Source organism: Melampsora larici-populina (genome assembly GCF_000204055.1).
Source record: "Melampsora larici-populina 98AG31 unplaced genomic scaffold MELLAscaffold_75, whole genome shotgun sequence".
NCBI lineage: Eukaryota > Fungi > Basidiomycota > Pucciniomycetes > Pucciniales > Melampsoraceae > Melampsora > Melampsora laricis-populina.
Genome location: NW_006768839.1, coordinates 201,981 through 222,091, shown reverse-complemented (window position 1 = coordinate 222,091; position 20,111 = coordinate 201,981). Strand labels below are relative to the sequence as shown.

General features: G+C 43.3%; 4 protein-coding genes across 4 annotated transcripts; 2 read left to right on the top strand and 2 right to left on the bottom strand.

Moving 5' to 3' along the window:
- Positions 1–2,141: 2,141 nt before the first annotated feature.
- Positions 2,142–3,177, bottom strand: MELLADRAFT_94913 (uncharacterized protein; the record flags this gene model as incomplete). Its single annotated transcript, XM_007417574.1, has 2 exons — positions 2,142–3,064; positions 3,135–3,177. The coding sequence occupies 2 exons, from the start codon at positions 3,175–3,177 to the stop codon at positions 2,142–2,144; spliced, it is 966 nt and encodes a 321-aa protein (XP_007417636.1).
- A 6,394-nt stretch (positions 3,178–9,571) lies between these two features.
- On the top strand, positions 9,572–11,399 carry MELLADRAFT_94912 (uncharacterized protein; the record flags this gene model as incomplete). Its single annotated transcript, XM_007417573.1, has 6 exons — positions 9,572–9,626; positions 9,701–9,730; positions 9,799–9,876; positions 9,938–10,216; positions 10,331–10,785; positions 10,869–11,399. The coding sequence occupies 6 exons, from the start codon at positions 9,572–9,574 to the stop codon at positions 11,397–11,399; spliced, it is 1,428 nt and encodes a 475-aa protein (XP_007417635.1).
- Positions 11,400–14,287: 2,888 nt separating this feature from the next.
- On the top strand, positions 14,288–15,991 carry MELLADRAFT_113004 (uncharacterized protein; the record flags this gene model as incomplete). The annotated part of the gene is made up of 4 exons (XM_007417602.1): positions 14,288–14,456; positions 15,032–15,394; positions 15,444–15,634; positions 15,917–15,991. The coding sequence occupies 4 exons, from the start codon at positions 14,288–14,290 to the stop codon at positions 15,989–15,991; spliced, it is 798 nt and encodes a 265-aa protein (XP_007417664.1).
- A 277-nt stretch (positions 15,992–16,268) lies between these two features.
- On the bottom strand, positions 16,269–18,318 carry MELLADRAFT_94911 (uncharacterized protein; the record flags this gene model as incomplete). Its single annotated transcript, XM_007417572.1, has 4 exons — positions 16,269–16,685; positions 16,759–17,634; positions 17,747–18,031; positions 18,241–18,318. 4 exons carry the CDS (start codon positions 18,316–18,318, stop codon positions 16,269–16,271), a joined length of 1,656 nt encoding a protein of 551 aa, XP_007417634.1.
- Positions 18,319–20,111: the final 1,793 nt, after the last annotated feature.

The window sequence follows — 20,111 nt, the reverse complement described above, 5'->3', positions numbered from 1 at the left end:
GCTGGCATAGTCTTTCCGTTGTTGGCTACATACAACATCATGCCTCGCGCTGGGCACAAGGACGAACTCACCACAGAGCTCATTCGACTCTCAGCCGATACGTTGGGTATGCTCTTCGCCACCGCCCAACCCCCATCTTACATCACCTTATACACCTGCCTTCATATGGAAATGACGACCACTGTGGCTACCATTTTATTGAACGACGACGACTCTGAAGATGAAGAAATCACATTAGTCTCCCTGCTATCGCTTCTTCATGCCTTCGAGAATTTCATCACCTCCAGCGGTCGGATTCAAGAACTTACCATGTCTCAGCAGGCCATTCATCAACAGGCTTTCAAGCTTTCAATAGATCTTGCTCAAGCTTTGGAAGACCTCACTTACCTCCGATACGTTGAACCACGAACCCACAATAGACTTATGTTGTTCCAAGAACTCAAGTTCAGCGCAGTTTTCAATGGCAACGATAGAACCTTTCGCCGATTTGTCAGCCTTCCCAATTGTTCTACAGTTTTATATCGAGGTGGTTCTCTTTAACTGATCTTGCGGAATTGATTCTAACAGGCCCGAATGTCAAAAGACAACTTCTATCGTTTGTTGGATCTCATCAAAGATGATCTTGTGTTCCAGAACAACTCGTCTCAACCTCAATCACCTGTTGCATGGCAATTACTCATTACTTTATACCACCTTGGATCGAGCGGGAACGGCGGTAGCGCTCTTATGATAGGTCAAATGTTTGGTCTGAGTGGTAAGTAACACATCGACTTACCCTTTGAGTATGATACACAACTTACCTTTAAACTTTTCAGAGGGCTCAGCTCACAATTTCACGCATCGTTGCTTTGAGGCAATTTTGAAATATGAAGACGAATTTCTCTACTGGCCAAATCAAGAAGAGAGAAATGGAATCAAGAATCATATGTCAAGAAATTCATTCTTCAAGGACTGTGTTGGCTTCATAGACGGGACTCTCATACCACTGGCATTTGCACCAAGCATCCACCCGGAAGATTTTTGGACCCGTAAGCATATCTATGCTCTCAATTCCCTCTTAGTATGTGATCACCAAGGCCGGATTATATATCAAAAACACGGGTGGTGTGGAAGTGCACACGATCAACGTGTGTACTCATCAACACGGGTAAGTCACTCACATCTATCAGGCTCATTGAGATGGAACCTGACATTCATGTATAGCTTGCACAAGAACCACAACTTTTTTTTGGCGAGAAGGAGTATATTTTGGCCGACTCAGGTTACTCGTGCTCGAAGAATCTCATTCCTACTTTCAAAAGCCCACGTTTGCAAATTCTAGATCCAGTGAAAAAAGACTTCAACAAGGCTCTCAGTGAACAAAGAGTTGTCAGCGAGCACGGCAATGGTCAATTAAAACTTCGATTTCAGTCATTACAAGACTTACGGATTATGATCAAAGATATTCCTTCAGCTGATCGTGCGGTCATCTGGCTACGAGTGTGCTGTATGCTACACAACTTTACACTTAAATACCGCGACACTTGGAATCCTGAGACTCCAGATCATCCTCAAGACCAGTTTGATGCAGACGAGGCTGGACTGTTGGATGGGGCAGTGGACGATGTGGGTGCTGCATATGGTAGACGCAACACTCTGTTACAAGAGTTTAGGGTTTTCCGTAACAGCTAGTTATCTTGTATTTAGCAAAGAAGTCGATATGATGAAAAGTTATTTTGGTTTTTTGTTAACTCGTCATTCCACAAGACCTTTTTCCAAACCAATCAAGAACGATCGGTTTGGAAAAAGGCAAAATGTGCCATTAATAAAGAGATTGTATTTCATTGTAAGACTCAGCCTTTTTTCCAAAAAAGGATTAGCATTTTGGTTTGAGAAACGATACAAAGGTTTTTTATATATCTATAAGAAATATAACATACACGACCAGATTTTAAAAAGATTTTTTTTTCTGATTGGATTTTTTTTCGATAGGAAGATAGAATTAAAAAAAGTTGAATTTTTTGAGTCAGAGAATTTTTTTTTCTGATTGAATTTTTTTTCGATAGGAAGATAGAATTAAAAAAAGTTGAATTTTTTGAGTCAGAGAACAAACAAACAAAGTTGAGCTTCTTAATCGACTTGAGATCTTTTGATCTTCCTCATTACAAGTCCTTGAGCATTTCCTCAACCATCTGCTGGGCCTTTTCAAGAGGAACATGCGAGAGCGTTAATTTAGCTACCATATCCACCTTTTCGCGGGTTAACTCCAACGGTGACATTTTTGATCCAGATCCACTCTTTTCATTTTCAAAAGCCCTACGCTCAGCTGCCAATTCGCGTTCCAAACGGATAAGATCCAGCTCGTCTTGTTTTGCCCTCTTGGCTTTCTTATTTGCTAATACATTTGCATCCTCTTCTTCCAAAGAGTGTTTGGAAGAAGATGACGGTAGGCCAAATTTGGCCCCTAACAACCCGATGACAGTGTTGTGAGTGTCTGCCGTTTGTTGAAGCATCAATCGATTGGTGTTGTTTGTTTCTTTAGCATTCATATTCATCTCTTGAAAATCAGTTTGACTAGGTAATGAGGACTTCATCGACTTGAGTACAGCAGCGCTGCCGGAAGATCGCCTCGAGCTGTTTTTTGGCGTTTGACTGGCTTCGGAAGAAACTTTGTTTCTTGCTGGAGTTTGAGATTGAGAGCTGGAGGCTCGCTGTAAAGGCTGAGATTGTATATTGGGTGCAATCATATCGTTGGAGCTGGGTTGATCATCGGTCAGATCGTTTGGGTCAGGTAGATCAAAGTCTTCAATCGATTCGAGATGGGGATTAACTGATTGGGTAGAATCCCAGCCACTGATCTGAGTAGATTGAGTTTCGTCAATTTGGCCACTAGTCAAGTCAATCGAGGTCAAAGGGTTAGGGTGGATGGTGTTTGAAGGAGTTGGTGCCATTGAAGTCGAAGCAGCTGGTGGGATTGAACTCGAAGGAGATGGGGTTTCGGCCGAGGCTAAGGGGAGATTATTAGGGTGTTGACCCATGAGTGGTTGAAGGGCATCATAGTAAGCGCAGTGTGAAAGTATCGCATCTGATCAAGGAGATTGCAATGGGTCAGAATCGTAATTGGGGTTCAACGAGACAAATCGAGATTTGCATACCCTTGGTTCTTTTCGCAGCCAATGCCCTAATCTCATCTTCCATGTCTGAATCCCACTCGCCGTCCTGTGCAACACTTCGTCGAGCTTCGATCTCTTCCTCAGCTTGGTCCTTGAAAATACCACCGCCCGTGCCATCTCGCCAAGTCTCGGCCTTATGAAATTTCTGTTCCAATGTGGTGATCTAGAATTATAAAACCAAGAAAAAGTACAATCAGAAATACAAATTGAGGTCAGTATTCGTGAAAATGAGACAACGCACCTGCTGTTTCACACCGGGCCCATCTACAGTAGGGAATCCCTTGGTGCGCAGGTAGATAGCGCATCTATCAGCACATTCTCGCTTCTTTGGTACACCAGCTCGATATCGGGAAAAGTTGGTTGAGGTATGATCATACTTCTCCATGCACATCCAAACAGCATCACTTGGGGCCTCTTGATCACCCCAAGTAAAACCTAACCACTCGACTATCAATTCTATAGGTGTCTTGCCCTCTGAATTCGTATCTTTCCCCCAAGCCATCTGCGGTTTAGTTTCTTTGGGAGTGGTGGTCTTGGTTGAAGAGGTTGATTGAGACAATTTAGCTGATTTATTACGAGTCTTCTTGGCTGGTTTTGCCATTGAGATAGCTGGAGTTGGCGAGACTGGCACAGACGCGAGATGGGCTTGTGAGAGTTCCTGGAGAGGAGGATGACTGGGATACGTATAGATAACTGAAGGAGTTGATGAAGAAAGAAGGGGATGGTGGTGTGGTGAAATTGATGAAAACACTGAGACCGGAGGGGAACGAAGACTTGACAGGACTTCGTTCAACGTTAGGCTGTTCAAGGAGGTGGCTGAGCTGTTTGGTGAGATACTTGTTGAGTTGCTGTCCGTATTTTGTGGTGATGGTGGTCTATCGGACATGGTGAAGTGTGATTGTGGAGATGCGGGGCTTATGAATTGCGAGATTGACTGCCAAAGGGCAACAGATGGCTGGAGATGAACCGGAGCAGAAGAGAAATTATGTGAAAAAAAATAACTGTCACATAGTTTCAAAAAAAACTATATTTCTATATTTGGCTCTATTTTTCTACATATGTAGCGCTACATAGATGCTTTGAGTACCCTAAATGCTGTCAAGGCAAGGCCGCCACAGATACGATACCACTAGTATCGGTATCGTGTGGCACCGTATCCGGGACCCCGGGTATCGTAACCCGGGTATCGTACCCGGGCTACGGCTACAATACCCAAGGTGATTTTTGGCGGTATCGCCGAGCAAGGTACGGTATTCAGTATCGTACCCGGCCATTGGTACGATACCGGCTACTCTGGTTTTGGGTTATCCGGATCAGGATACGGTACCGGAACCGTAACCCCAAAACGGCTACGGTTCGACACATCAACACATCCACCAAGATCTCAACCCTTCCGCCCACGAAATCGTACATGGACCGATTGGTAAGCGAGAAAGGAGGGGATGAGATGTTTTTTTTTCTATCCTTGTCACCTTCATGAATGTTTTGCTGGTAATAAATCAGTACTAGTAACCGTAGTCGAGGTACGGTACCATTCTGTATCCTTCCTCACTCTTCGCGGTACGGTATCGTACCGTATTGCCAGATATTTGCACGATACCAATATCGTACCGTACCGCTCCCCAAAGAGCGATACGGTATCCTATATGAGTCTGAAAGGTATCGTACATCACGGTACGGTTCTTAGTATCGTACCCGGCTCCGGGTACGATACTAAACCCTTGGGTCTGAGGGTATCGGGACCCGGTTACGGTGCTGGTATCGCCGATACGATACCAGTACCATATCTGTGGCGGCCTTGGTCAAGGTTCAAGTTGGGATTACAATCAAAGTTAAAATGTACAAGATATAATGAAGAGGGGATTCAATGATTATGTCAAGCGCTTATGGGGACGTATCAAGGCTTAAGGGGTTTTATCCGGTTTCGCCGAGAAACTCGGTCGTGCCTTTAGTTTTATGATTACCACCCAAATTCAGATTGTAGATAAGTGCATAAAAAAAGCTGAGACGAGATAAAACAGGAAAAGAAAGAAAATAGAAAGAAATAACATAAAAAATTAGGAGAAAATCCCATAAGCTTCAGGTCACATGAAATCCTTGACTCTGATACACTCAACGACTTTGCTGAATTCATCACCAAGGGGGACCATCTCAACCAGCCACATGTGGGTTGAGACAGACCGCTTGATGGTGATCGGAGTGAGACCGCCTCTGTTTGAGGAACAAACATCTGCGGCTGCCGAGAAGGTGCGCTCGGGTCCAGCTGATGACCCTGAACATGCCAGGTAATCTTTCGCCATTATGGCTATGATTGGAAAGCGGCCATGGTTCACCTAAAATGAGAGACATAAGAGGAAGATAAGGATTTGATCTTTTCAACAATGAAAAGATAAAGGATACTGACCAACCACCAGCGAAGAGATTCTTCCGGATTTCCCAGGTCGTATTCTGGCTGTTGCATTCGAAGGACAGATCGGAAATAGTCCTTGACCTGGGAGTCGTCACCCAGATCCTCTTGATAATCTTCATCGTCACTATACAGGTCAAAAATTGCTGCAGACGAGGAGGCATTTGAGGCCTTACCAGACTCAGAAGGTACGGGGTTTGGTTTCTTTAGGTTCGTTCGCAACTGATAGTCCTTGAATAGTCGGTTGAAAATTGATTCAGCATGAATGTAAGGCTCTGATGTATTTCCAAAGAACTTCTCAAAGAATTTGAGTCGAAACGCTGGGTGGAGGATCGTGGCCATGACTAGTGTTTCACATTTGAGGGCTTCAAGCAGGTACCCTTGGAGTTTGGATATCATCGCTGCAACCATCGGATAAAGGGCGTCACCTGAACATAGCGTCTTCTCTCGTTCTTGCAATTTTTGTCGCAGTTCAATATACTTAGGAATTACCATGGCCCCGGTGGGCATGTTTCCTTCCATCTGTTTAGTGATGGTCAAAAAAAGCTAAAGATGATGATGGAGACAAAGTCATCAATATGCCAGCTGAAATTGAACATTGAGGAACTTTAACGGACCTCTAGCTCTGAGTTGAGTTCCTCAATCGAAGCCCACTCTGAAGGGCTAATCGAAATCTCATGAAAATACCCGTGACGCTTTCCGTTTTTGCGTGGTCGATGAGTCTTGGAATGTACTCGGGCCAAGTCTTCCTTCAAAATTTGGTCGATAACCTTGATGAACAAACAACGACAAAGATGAAAGATGAAAGAAATTTCATAAAGGTCAATAGACCACTATGAATAGATAGTTGATGATGACTTACCTCACGTGCCAGCCAAGCTTTATGTTGGCTGATATACTTTATGTTCCATCTGATCCCGTACCCGGCGATCAGTGATCCCAGCGATAATCCACGTGATTCCATAATTCTGGTGTATTCATTTCTCCAAGAGGATGAACGAGTTATCCGGCGTATGACGAAGTCGAGCTGTAGTAGGAAAACGTAATCAAGATTGATATGGAAATGAAGGAATAGATAAGTTCGTGAAAATGGTACTTACCTTTTCTAAGATGTAGTGAAGCTTGTTAGCTTCTCTTTGATGAGTTGGTGCGACTGAGTCATTGAGAATTCGCATTGGGTTAGTCTCATCTTCTTTATCCGCCGCGTCCCAATCTGCCTCGTCATCCACTGGAGCATCGGCTAAAGTTGAAGCCAATCGATCCATGACAGAAGTGTCTTCATCCACATCTTGAAGGTCGTGTTCGACGTCAACGTCCGAGTGAGCTTCCTCTTCGTTTGGTGCAGTTGGAACATTGGGGACTTCTAATACCGGGCCATCACCAGATCATGAGGGTCGTTTGGCTCGTCTTCTTCGGCCAGGGTGGTGCACACCGTGGGAAATTGGCCGCGAAAGGCGGTCTTGACCTTGCGAGGAGGAGGGGTTTTGAGACCTAGAGCACCTAATCCCGCTCCCACCACAAGGGCAAGCTTGTGGCAGAAGCAGAAGGCGTGCATGGTCTCAGGATCCCATCGGTAGTCGGAATCTTGCCCACAGTGATCCATGAACTGACGGTGCAGTTCTCGGGCCATGGTCTTGTTATTGGAACCCGAGTCCGTGGTCTGGCTAAGCAAGTGAGGACAGAGTAACAATCTTAAATTAGTATACATCATCGCTTGAATATAATAATTCAAAGAGATTATGGTGCTCATCTTTGAAACCAAGTCATTCTTGATTAACACGTTGGCCAGAGGCTCGGCCAACCACTGCCCTCGATGCTCCCATGCCACAACTTTGAGGGTAAGGTGACGTGTTACATACTTCCAAGTAGGATCAATGTAATTGACCGTGGCACCAATGAAACCGTGTCAATTTCCTTTTGAAGTCCAGACATCGTGTTGCATGCAGAATTTCGACTCCAAGGCCTGTGATGAATAAGTCAAAAGTGAGATAGAAGGCATAAGTAAAAACCGAAAAACGGAAAAATCATACTCACCTTCAGCTCAGTCATAACTTGTTCTTTCATGGATAGGTTTAGTCGTTTAGCTTCTTGTGCCGCCCAATGCCTACCATACAGTTTTGCTTCAGGTCTCAAGTATTGGACGCATGCACGCAGCCAAGGATCAGCAAGCCTTAACCAAGGCAATGATTGCCTGAGAAGCCAGGTGCACATTCCTTGGTTAAAGGTGAGGTTGTCAAACTTTGAAACCTTGGTGGTCGTCACAAAACCATCGATCGGGCCACCACTCTCCTTCTGTTCAGCTTCCTCTTGAGCTCTTACTTCAGCGACAGAGGGAGGAACAATGTGACCCTCTGCACGAGCTCTTTGTCGACCAGGGCAGCCCGTGGATGCTCGGCCATTCTGAGTTGAACCATCTCGATGGGCTTTGAGGTTTCCTGTGGGATTAGTGAAACTGATTCGAACCGGGTGGCTCCTGTCCCGGGAGCAAAATTTGCACGGATATCCTAAGGGTCTTTTAGTTTTATCCTACACAGACACATAGAAGAACATATCAGTCATAAGATGGATTATGGAGATTGAGTCAGTCAAACTTACATCGGTTTTTTTGCTGTGAAAAGGTTCATCGTAGTAAGCTAGTAGGGCGTCGTTCTTCTCTTCCTCGTCAATATCAACATGCTTTCTTTTACGAACTTTCTTGTTTTCCTCGTCAGAGTCCGCTTGAAGGGTTTTCTTTGTAACTCGGACAGAAGATGCCTTCAAGAAAGCGGAATGAATCGGTCAGTACAAAGTTTCTTGATGGAAAAGTTAGTAGGATAGTAACTCACTTCGTTTCCTGTGGTCTTGTTTGCTTTCTTTTTAGGTGGAGGTTTGACAATCTGAGGAGCATCTTCATCATCTTCTTCATCGGAAATCTTGAAAAGAAGCACCCTGTCCACCTGAGATACTCTCAGCGACGAGAGCAAGCCACGCCACCCTTTGAAACATCCTGAAAGCACTTTCAATTCCCTCAGAAAGTAATTTGTAATCCGGAACCTTTGTTCTTGGGTCCACCTGCGCAATTCTTGATCCTTTCCTTAGTCTTTGAACTTAACAAAGTTCTTCACGATCGTGTATGTTCAAGGGCGCGGCAAAGCAAGGAGGACACACTTGTGAGAGACTCTGGTTTACTTGGACCTTCTCATGAATTCACAAGGACTCGCAATCGAATCTTCATCCTTTCTAAGGCTACAGATGTTCACGTTTTGTCGGTCTATTCACCTTTCCATCGCTTCTCTTGCCCTCATCAATAGACTTTGGTTCATAATCCTTCACTTTTGATTCATCCTTGTGTAGGACTTCAGGTGTTTGTTGGTGCCGAGCTTCAAGAGTGGCTCTCTGTCCAACTTAGGACCCAAATAAAATGGATCAATCGGACATGATTGAAATTAGGTTGACTATCTGAATATACTTTTGAAAGAAAGCACAAAATTGTCTCTGTGTAGCAAAAGCGAGAATCGTTCTTGGTGGATGCCGTTGTGCTCAAAGAACCCTCTGTTTGGTAAAGATTGTGTCTATGCTTGATGCCTTTGATAAAGCAAATCTGAATCACACTGAAAGGATAGTCAACACAATCTCCGGCATGAGATTGAGGTATGACCGTGAGTTTCACTTTCTGTTTTTCATTCTTAAGTTCTTGTCTTGCTCGTAGATTTTTGACTCCCAGTCGATCTCATTCTTATTTCTTTTTTTATTTCACTTTCTCTGAATTATATTTTCTATCATCGCTGGCTGGCCAGAAGCTCTTTTATTTTTACTCCATCTGATATATATCTTTTATCACCACTGGCTGGCCAGAAGCTCGTTTATCTCTCATCAGCTCACATTCGCCAATATCAACTCTTCAAAACTTCTATTTCCTTAGTCAACTTATTGACCCAGGTGGTCACGGTCTTCCCTCCAAATTAATACACCAAAACTTCCATACTTCCTTTGTACTGTTTTCCTGTGATTGAATCCATTACATCGCCTGCCAATGGATATCGGATTAACTGGGACAAGTTCCGCTGGGGCACACTCAAATTCTGAAGGTCAGTTCCTGTACTGACATATTTGTATTTAAACTTTGTTATTGATTTTGCCACTTTTTTGCCACTTGTCATAGGTCGCAGCAAACGCCAAAGAGTCGAAGACGGTAAGTGGTTTTAATTCTTTCCCACATATTTCCGATCTAATGTTATGGTTTGGATGTTTCTTTTTCAGATGGTTCTATGCATCGACAAAGCTCGCCACTAATCGACGACAATGATGATTCGGATGATTTTGATGAAAGTGACTCGGGTAAGTGTTTCACTATTCCTTTGTAAATAGGCTTCAACTGACCACACCTTTATCTTTCCAGATGGTGAACTCACACCTGCTGAAAGAGCTAGTCGGAAGCGCAAACTGAAGGCAATGCGAAAAGAAGAAAAGGAACAACGAGACCGTAATTCGATGTTGAGTACCATGGCCAACTCGCATGCAACTCCCAAGGCGGCAACTGCTCTAGCTAGAGCTCTTCAAGAATATGTGAAGATGCTTCTTGGTGTGTATCGGAAACAACGCTCTCCAAACCCTTCTAGCTCAGAACCTTCACTTCCCGAACCACCAACCGTCGATGAAGTTCACGCGTGGGCAACCCGTCAGCAGTCTCGTCAGGAATCAATCAACAATGCCATGGAACGTGCTGTCAAGAAATACCTTTCAAAAAAACCAAGCGACTTCAAACCAAATTGAACGCAAATCAGGACTGTAGAGAAGGATGCAGCTCAGAAGGCGATGCTCTCAGCGCCATTAAAACCTGTTAGATTTGTGTCTCGACTCTCACTAACGGTTGGATCGAGGTACGACCACAGATGGGGATCTCAATGTGAAGCTGCACTAGCTATGGCTGGCTTCACTCGCTGTACATTCGACTGGAACGGCCGACCCGATTCTGCTTGGAACACCGCCATGACACGAATCATTCTTCAAGAATGGGAGAAGTGCCACGAGGCTCACGGAACCAAGGCTTTTGGGATCATAGCAGCCGAAAACACATCAGCCAACCGGCTTGAGATTGTCCGACGATGGTGCGAGAACCAAGCTCCTAAGTTTCGTGACCAAGCGAAGATGAATGTGATGTCACAAACACCAGAGGGTAAGGTGCAAGCAGCACAGTTGCGCGAGATGTCTCGGACTAGGGACCGACGAAGGCGAGCAAAAACCAAAGTAAGTTTATTCCAATTCCAAGTTGTTTTTCCTCTTTGTGTAGATGTGACTGTTGTTGATTGTTATCTGTGCATTCAAAAAAGATCCACACCGCGCGCCAGGAACTAGCCCAACATATATTCGGTGTAAATTCTCCCGAATATCTCCTCTTGTCTCATTCAGAGGTACACTCTGAAGACAAAGTCACGATGACTAACGGCTCAGGCACCCGGACCAAAACGAGACTCGAGTGGCGTAGCGGAGCTTTGGATACATTTGTGAACCTTGTTGATAAAGCTATTCCTGGTCAAGAAATCATCCCAAGAAAAAAGGCACGAGCACAGGCAATTGTGGACTGCGGTGCATACTCATCGGAAAGCGATCTTGATGCATTTCCTCCTCAAGGGCTTCAGGAATCTCTGGTCTCGAATGCATGGCTCGACAAGATGTCTGGTGTTGCTATTTCAAATTTACGCCTTGGTAAGGCTGAGGTAGTTGACATACGTAAATCAATTCAAGTTTTGACTAATTTAATGTTGCCAAGGGGGGCTGCTGGGTTGGGTGAAGGATCAAGTTCAACGCAGGTACCAGGTGAAGGATCAAGTAGTAGTTCTGGACCAATGATGACTCAATGATAGCGCTGGTAGCTTCTGTGTTTTATCTTTTTTAGTTCATTTCTGTAAATAGTTGTTTTTCTCATGTATCCTGTCAAAGTGCGAGTGTTTATCTGTCTCTTGTGATCTCAGGTCTGCTGTTAAAAATTCTGGTGTTTTTTTGTTTTTGTAGAATCTTTCTCTCTTAAACAAACGGCTGTGGTTGGGTGCTATCTCTGCGCATTGGTTTACGCTTGTTAACATGAATCCACTCATTTGCTTGTTGAAAGCTACTCTTTTGATGATTGAAAGACTGATATTTTGAACAAAATTTGGAACGGGAACACCAACTCAAACTTTGCTCAAAAAGATCTTGCGATCGGGCAACAAGTTTTATGAGATATCACCCCTTGATGGTTGAATACTGTGCGTGATGATCAGCTGGTTTGTGGTCAAAAATATACAGAAGGGTTGTTGAACTCCTGTTTTGCAGTCTGATAACAAAGTTCTACCTTTGAACTCACTATCATATGTGTATTTTGCCCGTTCCCCGCTTCTTCAAAAACCCTTGATGACCTTTACTTCTGATCGCCTTTGATTTTATTCCAGTGTTACTCATGCCATCAAACGTGTTTGACTATCAACTACAACAACTACCTATGCACAACCTGACCACAGCAATTCAGAGCATTCAAAAACCATACCGATTCGACATCCTTGACACCAATTACCAACTGATTGTAAAGGTAAGTGATCATATTCAGAAGTGGAAATGATCACTCAAAGTCAAAAGCTCATACATTGTTTGTTGTCCGGATGTGTAGGTTACTCGTCAATAACCACCTATTACAAATCAAATCATGTCAAGAATTGATCGTAATCACTTCTGTTGCACCTGCGTTACTCTAGGGTGCAACACCGAGAGCTTTGAATATGGAGGGATTACTTACGTCGGCAAATTATTTAATCGTTCAAACTATCCTAAACACCTCGAGAAATCACCTTCTCAACAAAAAAATCAACCAGAACCGTCTCTTGCAAGTGGAAGTAGCACTGCACAGATGTAGTATTTTTCGGCTATGCAAAATGATTAGAATTAATGTCAAAAATAATTAAAAATGCTATGTTAATGCATAAAAATGCACCATTAATGCACCATTAATGAAAAAAATGCAGCATCAATGCAGAAAAATGCAGTGTTAATGCACATGCAGAATGAATGCAGAATTCCACCTTTTTCAATTTTTTTTGTCCTTCAGGTCAATCATTTTTCACTTGGGAAAAATACTACATTTTCCCAGTGTAGGGCACCTGACGTACAACAACCTTTCTCTCAGGCTGACCAGCAAACTCAATCCCAAAAACGTAAGCATTCGGATTCACCGGCACCTCAAGATCACAATAAGACTAGCAATATCAACCTTTGGCCTCAGAAGCATCCACGGACCACGAGTGAAAGTACAATGGTGCTGACCAGTAGTGAAATTCAAATTCAGCCTTCAACACTTGTTACCTTCTCCACCGAAACATTCAAAGTACCTCTTACTTTTTTACAACATTGTTATTGCCTTCAATCAATGTTTCATGTACTGCACGACCATTTCAACAAGCACAAGAGCGTACGAGGTTCTCGAATTTCCCTGAAGATGGAGAAGTCCAAGGTCCAAAATGCCCTAGCCGGTCATCCTCTTGCATCAAAGATTTTAAACGAGATTCCCTTGACCCTTGACAAACTCGTCAAGACTTTCCGGTTAGACACCAACATAGTCACTAATGTCTGCTGTTATGTATGCTGCAAGCTTCACGGAATTCTTGACCAATCTAACGCTCCTTTTATCACTCAATGCAATCATCTTCGTTTTCCAAAAAAAACCTCAGCAAGTACTTGAATAGTTTGTGAATTCCCACTTTATGTACCTAGTTCTTCAACAATCAACAAATTCAGACCCAAGTTGATCTTTTACCACCAACGCTTCATTGAATGGATTGCAAAGATGTTATCATTCCCTAAGTTTGAAAGCGCCCTCAACACACCTCTGACTTCCCCATGTCCTCCCAATGGTATAATGAAAGATATTTGGGATGGGAAGATTTGGAAGACTTTTAAAGATGGCGATGGGAAAATTTTTACCCGATCTTCTGGAAATCTTGTTTTCGGCTTCTATGCCGACTGGTTCAACCCTTGGGGCAAAAAAGCGGCTCGATTGTATTCTTCTGGGCTCATGGTACTCATCTGTTTCAACCTTCCACCCGAACAGCAATACAAATCCGAAAATATATTCCTTTATGGAATTACCCCCGGACCTCGCGAAACTGATTCTGATCAGATTGAACACCTTATAAGACCTCTTCTACTTGAGTTTCTTGACCTCTGGAGAGGAATCTATTTCAGCAGCACATCACTTCACCCAAACGGCCGCCTGATTCTAGTTGCCATCTGGCCGTTAATTGCCGATGTACCAGCCCAGAAGAAGATTTCGGGTTTCTCCAGTCATTGCTCCACTAACTTCTGCTCACGTTGTTATATAACCAACAAAGAAATTGAAGATGTAGATTTTAAATCATACAAGGAACGTCACCCCAATTCTCACAAGGCACAATCTGAGCAATGGCTGAAGGCCAATGACTCTTTGGACCGTCACAAACTCGTGAAAATATATGGTGTCCGCTACACCATATTCTCAGAACTCCCATACTGGCAACCCATCAACTTTCAAACAGTCGACATCATGCATTGCCTGATTCTTGGTCTTTTGGAGTGTTTTTCGACTGCTCATCTCCAGCTTGCTTCGGCTGGGGCAAGTCTCAAGATTCTACAGGAAAAACTGATCCTAAAGGGTGTATACACCAATTTCACCCAACCAGACGATTCTGGGATACAGTCTTCGGACCCCATTCAAGTCCCTCAACCTTCTGCTGGCGTTTCCGAAATGGAACTCGATCAACCTGAACCACCTGAAGAACTTTCCGAGAAATCCAGTAATCGCACACACTATACTCGCTCTGCTAAGACAAAGTTGGTCACAGAATGTTCCATCGAAGTTAGTCAAGATTCGGTTTCTTCGAAATCCTCCAATGCCACTGTTCATGCCCCTGAAGGTCCAGTTCTAACTCCACATGAGCTTGAGCTTATCCACCTATGCATCCGAGAAACCACCATTCCGACTTGGCTCACTCGAGTTCCTCATCACATAGGAATGGCAAGTGCTGGATCTCCAAAAGCAGCGGAGTGGCACATCTTGTATTCTGTATACATGGTATTATCACTGATACCGTATCATCAAAACTCTGATTGTGAATCATCATCTTGGAAGATCTATCAGGGTATCAGTTTAGCCACGCAAGTAGTCAACATAGCGATCTCACGAGTTTTGAGACCCGAAGACCTCAAGAACCTCGATCTCCTTCTTCTTCAGTACCGACAACATCTACAATCTGCGTGGCCAAATATAAAGTCAAGGCCGAATATTCACTACGCACAGCATCTCGCCAAGCAATGCAAACTATTTGGTCCTCCATCTTACACCGCAGCTTGGGCCGGGGAGCGGATGATAGGTACTCTGGTTTTGGCACCTAAAAACTCCCGTAAAGGTATGTGTAAAATTTCATTTTGCCTTGACTGTGCCCATTTCTCAATGACCAATACATACATTTCTCCTTTCTGAACTGAACAGGTGTTGTGGGAAAGACTTTAATCAATTCTCACACTCAGCATGCGTTATTTAAGCATCTCCTTATGAATACTTCACAAGAATATCAAGCTTCAATTGGTGTTGAAGCACTCTCTCATTCAACCTCAACTAAATGGAAACCGGTTTCTCCTTCTGATGAAGTCTTGACAGAACTTCAAGTGGCAGTAGCAGGTCGGACAGACTTCACAATCTCTGAAACTTCGAAATTTGAGTCAACCGTTCAGTGGGAACATGGAGGAAAGAACTTTACTCAATTTTCAAAACATAAGGGTAACAGTTATGTACAGTTTGAAACTGGAGGACGAGTAAACTTTGGCACTATTGATGAAATACTCCGTGTAGTTGGTAATAAGTCCCCCTTTTTTTTTGGTTAAACCTTTCACCGTTCTTCAAGGACTCGATGAATCACGGAACCCTTTCCGCTCCCTGCCCTATTTGAAAGCTACAGTTATGTACCATTCATATCAAAAAGTCCAATGTGTGCTAGTTGATAAAATGTTTGGACATGTTGCTGTACATGTGAATCCCCCAAATACGTTCAACATATCCCACGCAACAGTATCAATAGTTGCACTCAGAAGCATGGTACGTTTCTCTTGAAATATCTACCCTTGGATGATCATACAATACTAATGGTGATGTACCTCCTTGAATCAGGGTATTTGCAACACTGCATTTAGAACTTGTGATGATTTGCTTGAAAACAGTGACTGATATATGGGACTATTGAAATCATCTTATTATTGAATACAGTTTCAAAAGTATCTTAAAAAACGTTTACTTTAGGAAAAAGGATTATTAATCAATTTCTTGTGACTCCAAAGACTGTTATACATGCTGGTAAGTCTTGTACTTTATTCAAAATAGTTGTTTCCTCTTGTGATTGGAATCATTTCCATTCAAGTCTTTATGTATCAAGTGGCAAATTTGAGGAGGACCTGATCAAGCATGATAGTCTGATCACATCGAAGGAAATTGAAATAAAAAATTCTATGGCTCTTTTATATTTCAAGGACAGTTGCAAATAGTTTGCATACAACTCTAGCAGATCGTCAAGTCAATGAAACATGAATATAATTTATATCACCAACTTCAAACTACCCCAAAGTACACAATTAAAAAAGCGGAATAAGACAAAGACATTTGTAAAGATGAAACATGTATCAAGATCTACCAGTAATACTGTTTCATAATGGATATCTTAGAGATTGATTTATCCTTAAAGATTGTGAATTTCTTCACAAATCTGATCCAAATCTACAACAGGCTTTATATCTAAGGATCTCTTATGTTTGTATGTGAGACCAGAGAGAAAGACTGCATTATAACAGTTCTCGGGAAGACCACAACATACAGCAGCCTTTGGATTGAAAGAGGTCCCTGGGATACGACATTGATCAAAACGACTGATTGCAAGGGCTGGAGTGTCGACAGTAGCTTTGTAGTTGAATGAAAGCCCATCTATTTGACGAATAAGATTTTCGTACTGTTGACTTCGCCACTTCAATCCCACTCTCTTGAATTTCACCTGATCTGGATACCACTCAGTGTCTGAGCAGCAGTCGGCATCGGGCATTATAAGCATGGGATCAACTTTCAGATGGCGTTTGATTGTCTCTTGGCGATAATTGAATAGCTGAATCATTGGATAATCAAATTCAGCCGAGTCTCCTAGAACAATAGCATGCTGTAAGCAGAGATCAACTGACCGTTCTCCTCTTTCGCGCACGCTCACGGAGCAAAAGCTTTTGGGTGTCCCCGCGAACCACTCGGATATCTTCAGCTCGTCCACGTAACCAGCGAAGTACAAGGGAAATGCAATTCATCTCAGTATTGTGAGATGAATTAATCCCATAATTCTTGAAGGCTCCGTGCTGCCTTGCATAGCGCCAGTGCTTGACCACAAAAACAGCCATTGTACGATTCCAATGATGACTATCCGGAAGATCCCATGCAAATGTGAATCGATGAATGTTATGATTTTGAAGGTCGGCCATAAACCTGTTCTTGTATTCTATCATCTCTTCATCGTTTAAAGTGGCTGAAGCAGAAGTGGGATTCAGTGCAAATACTAGTTGATCCATCATAATCTCGGGTTGAGTAAGGTTTCCTAGCTGCTGGAGTTCCTCTGGACTCGGCGTCATTGGATAAGCTTTATTAGATTGATCAACACCAAGTAACATCCGAGTAAAGGCAGCCAAAGAGCGACTGATTGCAGCGTTGTGTGATGGTAGAGTGCTCGCAACAGACGCGTTCAAAGACTTGATTGAAGTCGGTGGAGATCCACGTTTCCAGATGTGATTGGTGCGTCGCCGGTTTTGTGCCGGTGGCATGTTGTAGTTTGTCAAAGATTGAACAAGAGGTTGGAATGATACGTTGTTCTTGTTTGAATGAAGTGCACTTGATAATTCAAGACTAGGACTGTACGTTCTAGTCGGGCTATACACTCCAGGCCAACAAGGACAAGGGAAAGGTCTTGAAAGGATGAGCAAACTGAAATATGTTTGGATAAAGGGTAATGATACACGGAGATAAAGCTGGTCAAAATTGAGCGTGATCATAAGACTAAAGCAATGTTTGGGTTGCTCTCGTCGTCGAGAGTGCCTCAGGTGGACAGGGTGAAGTAGGATGAATTATTTGAATCAATCAGTACGTAGCATCGAGATGGCAAGTTGGTTGTAGTGAATAATCTCTTACCTTGTTTTTGGCGCGCTTCTTTCCTTTACTTGGTTTGATGATCTGAGGAGCATCATCAGAATCATCATCATCGGGCAAATCAATGACTGTACGTGTTTTCTTCTTGGGATGTGGTTGAGATGCATCATGGTCGACTGAGAGCCTTCGACGACTATCGGGATTTGTAACAACCATTCCAGGAGTCGTCACACGGCTTCGTGGCCTTTGAGAAGACCGAGTAGGAGTGGCTTGGACGGGGGGACCAAAGTTTAAATGAGATTGACTAGAACTCGGTACGACTGATAGCTGAAAAAAGATGTAGTTGAACATCTGTATGAATATGCCAAAAAAGGGACGACGAGTAGGTGTTATCATGATGGGTGGATGTTAATATTAAGATGATAGTCAGAAAACGTGTCAAAAGGAAGGATTAATGGTATAATTGGGAAAGATTGGTAAGAGTGGAAGGAACGAATACTTGAAGGATTGAGTGACACACGAAAAATCCGACTCACGTTCGACTGCATGGTAGTTAAACTTAGGTCCATCGCCAAGCCGTGATTAGTTCCCCTTGCATTCTCTTTTGGACACATTCGGTCTTGATGAGTCGGATTTGATGGTGATATGAGTGGGGTTTAGTGGTGATTTCTCTCTAAAAGGGTCATACACAGCCCCCCTGCGCTGAGTCGGGTTAGCGCGTAACATAGTTACGGTAACGGGGTGCGTGGCTGATGTGTAACTCGAAAAAAAAAACCCGTTATCCCGGGGTGATAACGTAACTCAGAAAAAAAATCCCCGTTACCAGGATCCGTGAGCGTAACTCACTGGAACCCCGTTAAGCTATCCGATAACTTAACGGTTAGAGCTACGTTATCGTTACGCCGCAGCTACGAGTTGCGCTGCTGGCTCAGCGTTGGTTGTTGTTGTAATGAGGGGAGTGGTTTTGGGGTTGGCTCGTCGTCGAGTTGCTGGCTGACTGCTGAGGAGCGTCCCGTTGAGGTTCCGCCGCTCGAAGGCCGAAAAAGTGGATCGACTGAGCTCGTGGATCCCAACTGTCGGTACCTTTCCACAGGTATTTTTGAATCTCTTGAAGAATCGTGGTATCCTTGATCTGATACTCGCTTGTCAGCTCCTTCCATACTTCCCTGCCTCCCAACACCAACTCCTTCAGCATCTTCTTTTGCTTCTTGTCGTTGTTCACTACTAGGCGAGCGTTCTCCCACTTGGTGTAGTTGAGGCGGAGTTCCTGCCACTTCATGTGCCAGGCTTCCGTCCTCGCGAACTGCTCCTGATAAGATAGGTAAGTTAGCAATCGCATTATCGGTATTGATCGTTAATGGATTCATAGCTAACTTACTGGAGTTGGTTCTGACTGTTCCCTGCGATTCGGTTCCTTTCCTTTGGGCTGAGGTGGAGGAGATTGCTCGCCTCCCGCGTCCTCCTCCATCCTGTCGTTGCTTGACCCCGCTGGAGGTTGATTCCCAGTTTCCATAACGCTCTGGGTTCGTTCGGCTACGAGGAGGCATAGGAGGTGGAATATAATCAGACATGATAGAGATAAACAAAGATCGAGGGAATGAAAACGTTTTTTGAAAAAAAAACTTGATAAAAAAGGAAAGAGGAAGGTAACAAAATATTACTCACTTTCGATCAAATCGGATCTTCTTACCCAATAGACAAAGTCACCTTCTTGTTTTCTAACTAGACCTTGAAGGTTTTCTTTTAACACTGAAGATTGAAATCGGTTCGGTGTGGTTAATCCTTCTGATGGATTAGGACTATCGGGGTGTTTCGGGGTGTTGATAACCGAAAATGGTTGAAAGTCGGTGTCAATGGACAACTCTCGATCACCTTGCTCAAGTTCGTTGTTCGAATCTTCTTCAGTTAAAGAAGGTAGGACTTGATCCAATTTTTCTAGATCCACTACTAACAAAAATGATTATACGAGAAAAATTTGAATAAAATGAATCATTCAAGTTAAAGGCGAACGATGAATTCCAACAAAATCAACAAATTGTCCAAAACCTCCACTGTTGCCGCTGAACAAATTCACGTTTCAACCAAGCGAAGTTACGGTCAAGCGAGATTTACTTTTTTCTCTTTCATAAACAATCATTACAAGGTAAAGGTCAACTATGAATTAGTTTATCGATAGATGGACTAACCGTCATTTTCATATCAAAGCCCACCAACTCCAACAAAATTGGACAAGATCCACCGTTAGTGCAATTTTCAAGTTTTGCACATGGGTCAGAATACATTTCAAGATTCATTTGTGGTTCCGTTTATTCAAATTCCCAATCATCTGCTGGATACCTTGCCTCTTTTGACCTCATCCGACAATCATTTGCGAGTCAAACTACATTCCCCTAGCCGATTTTCCTGA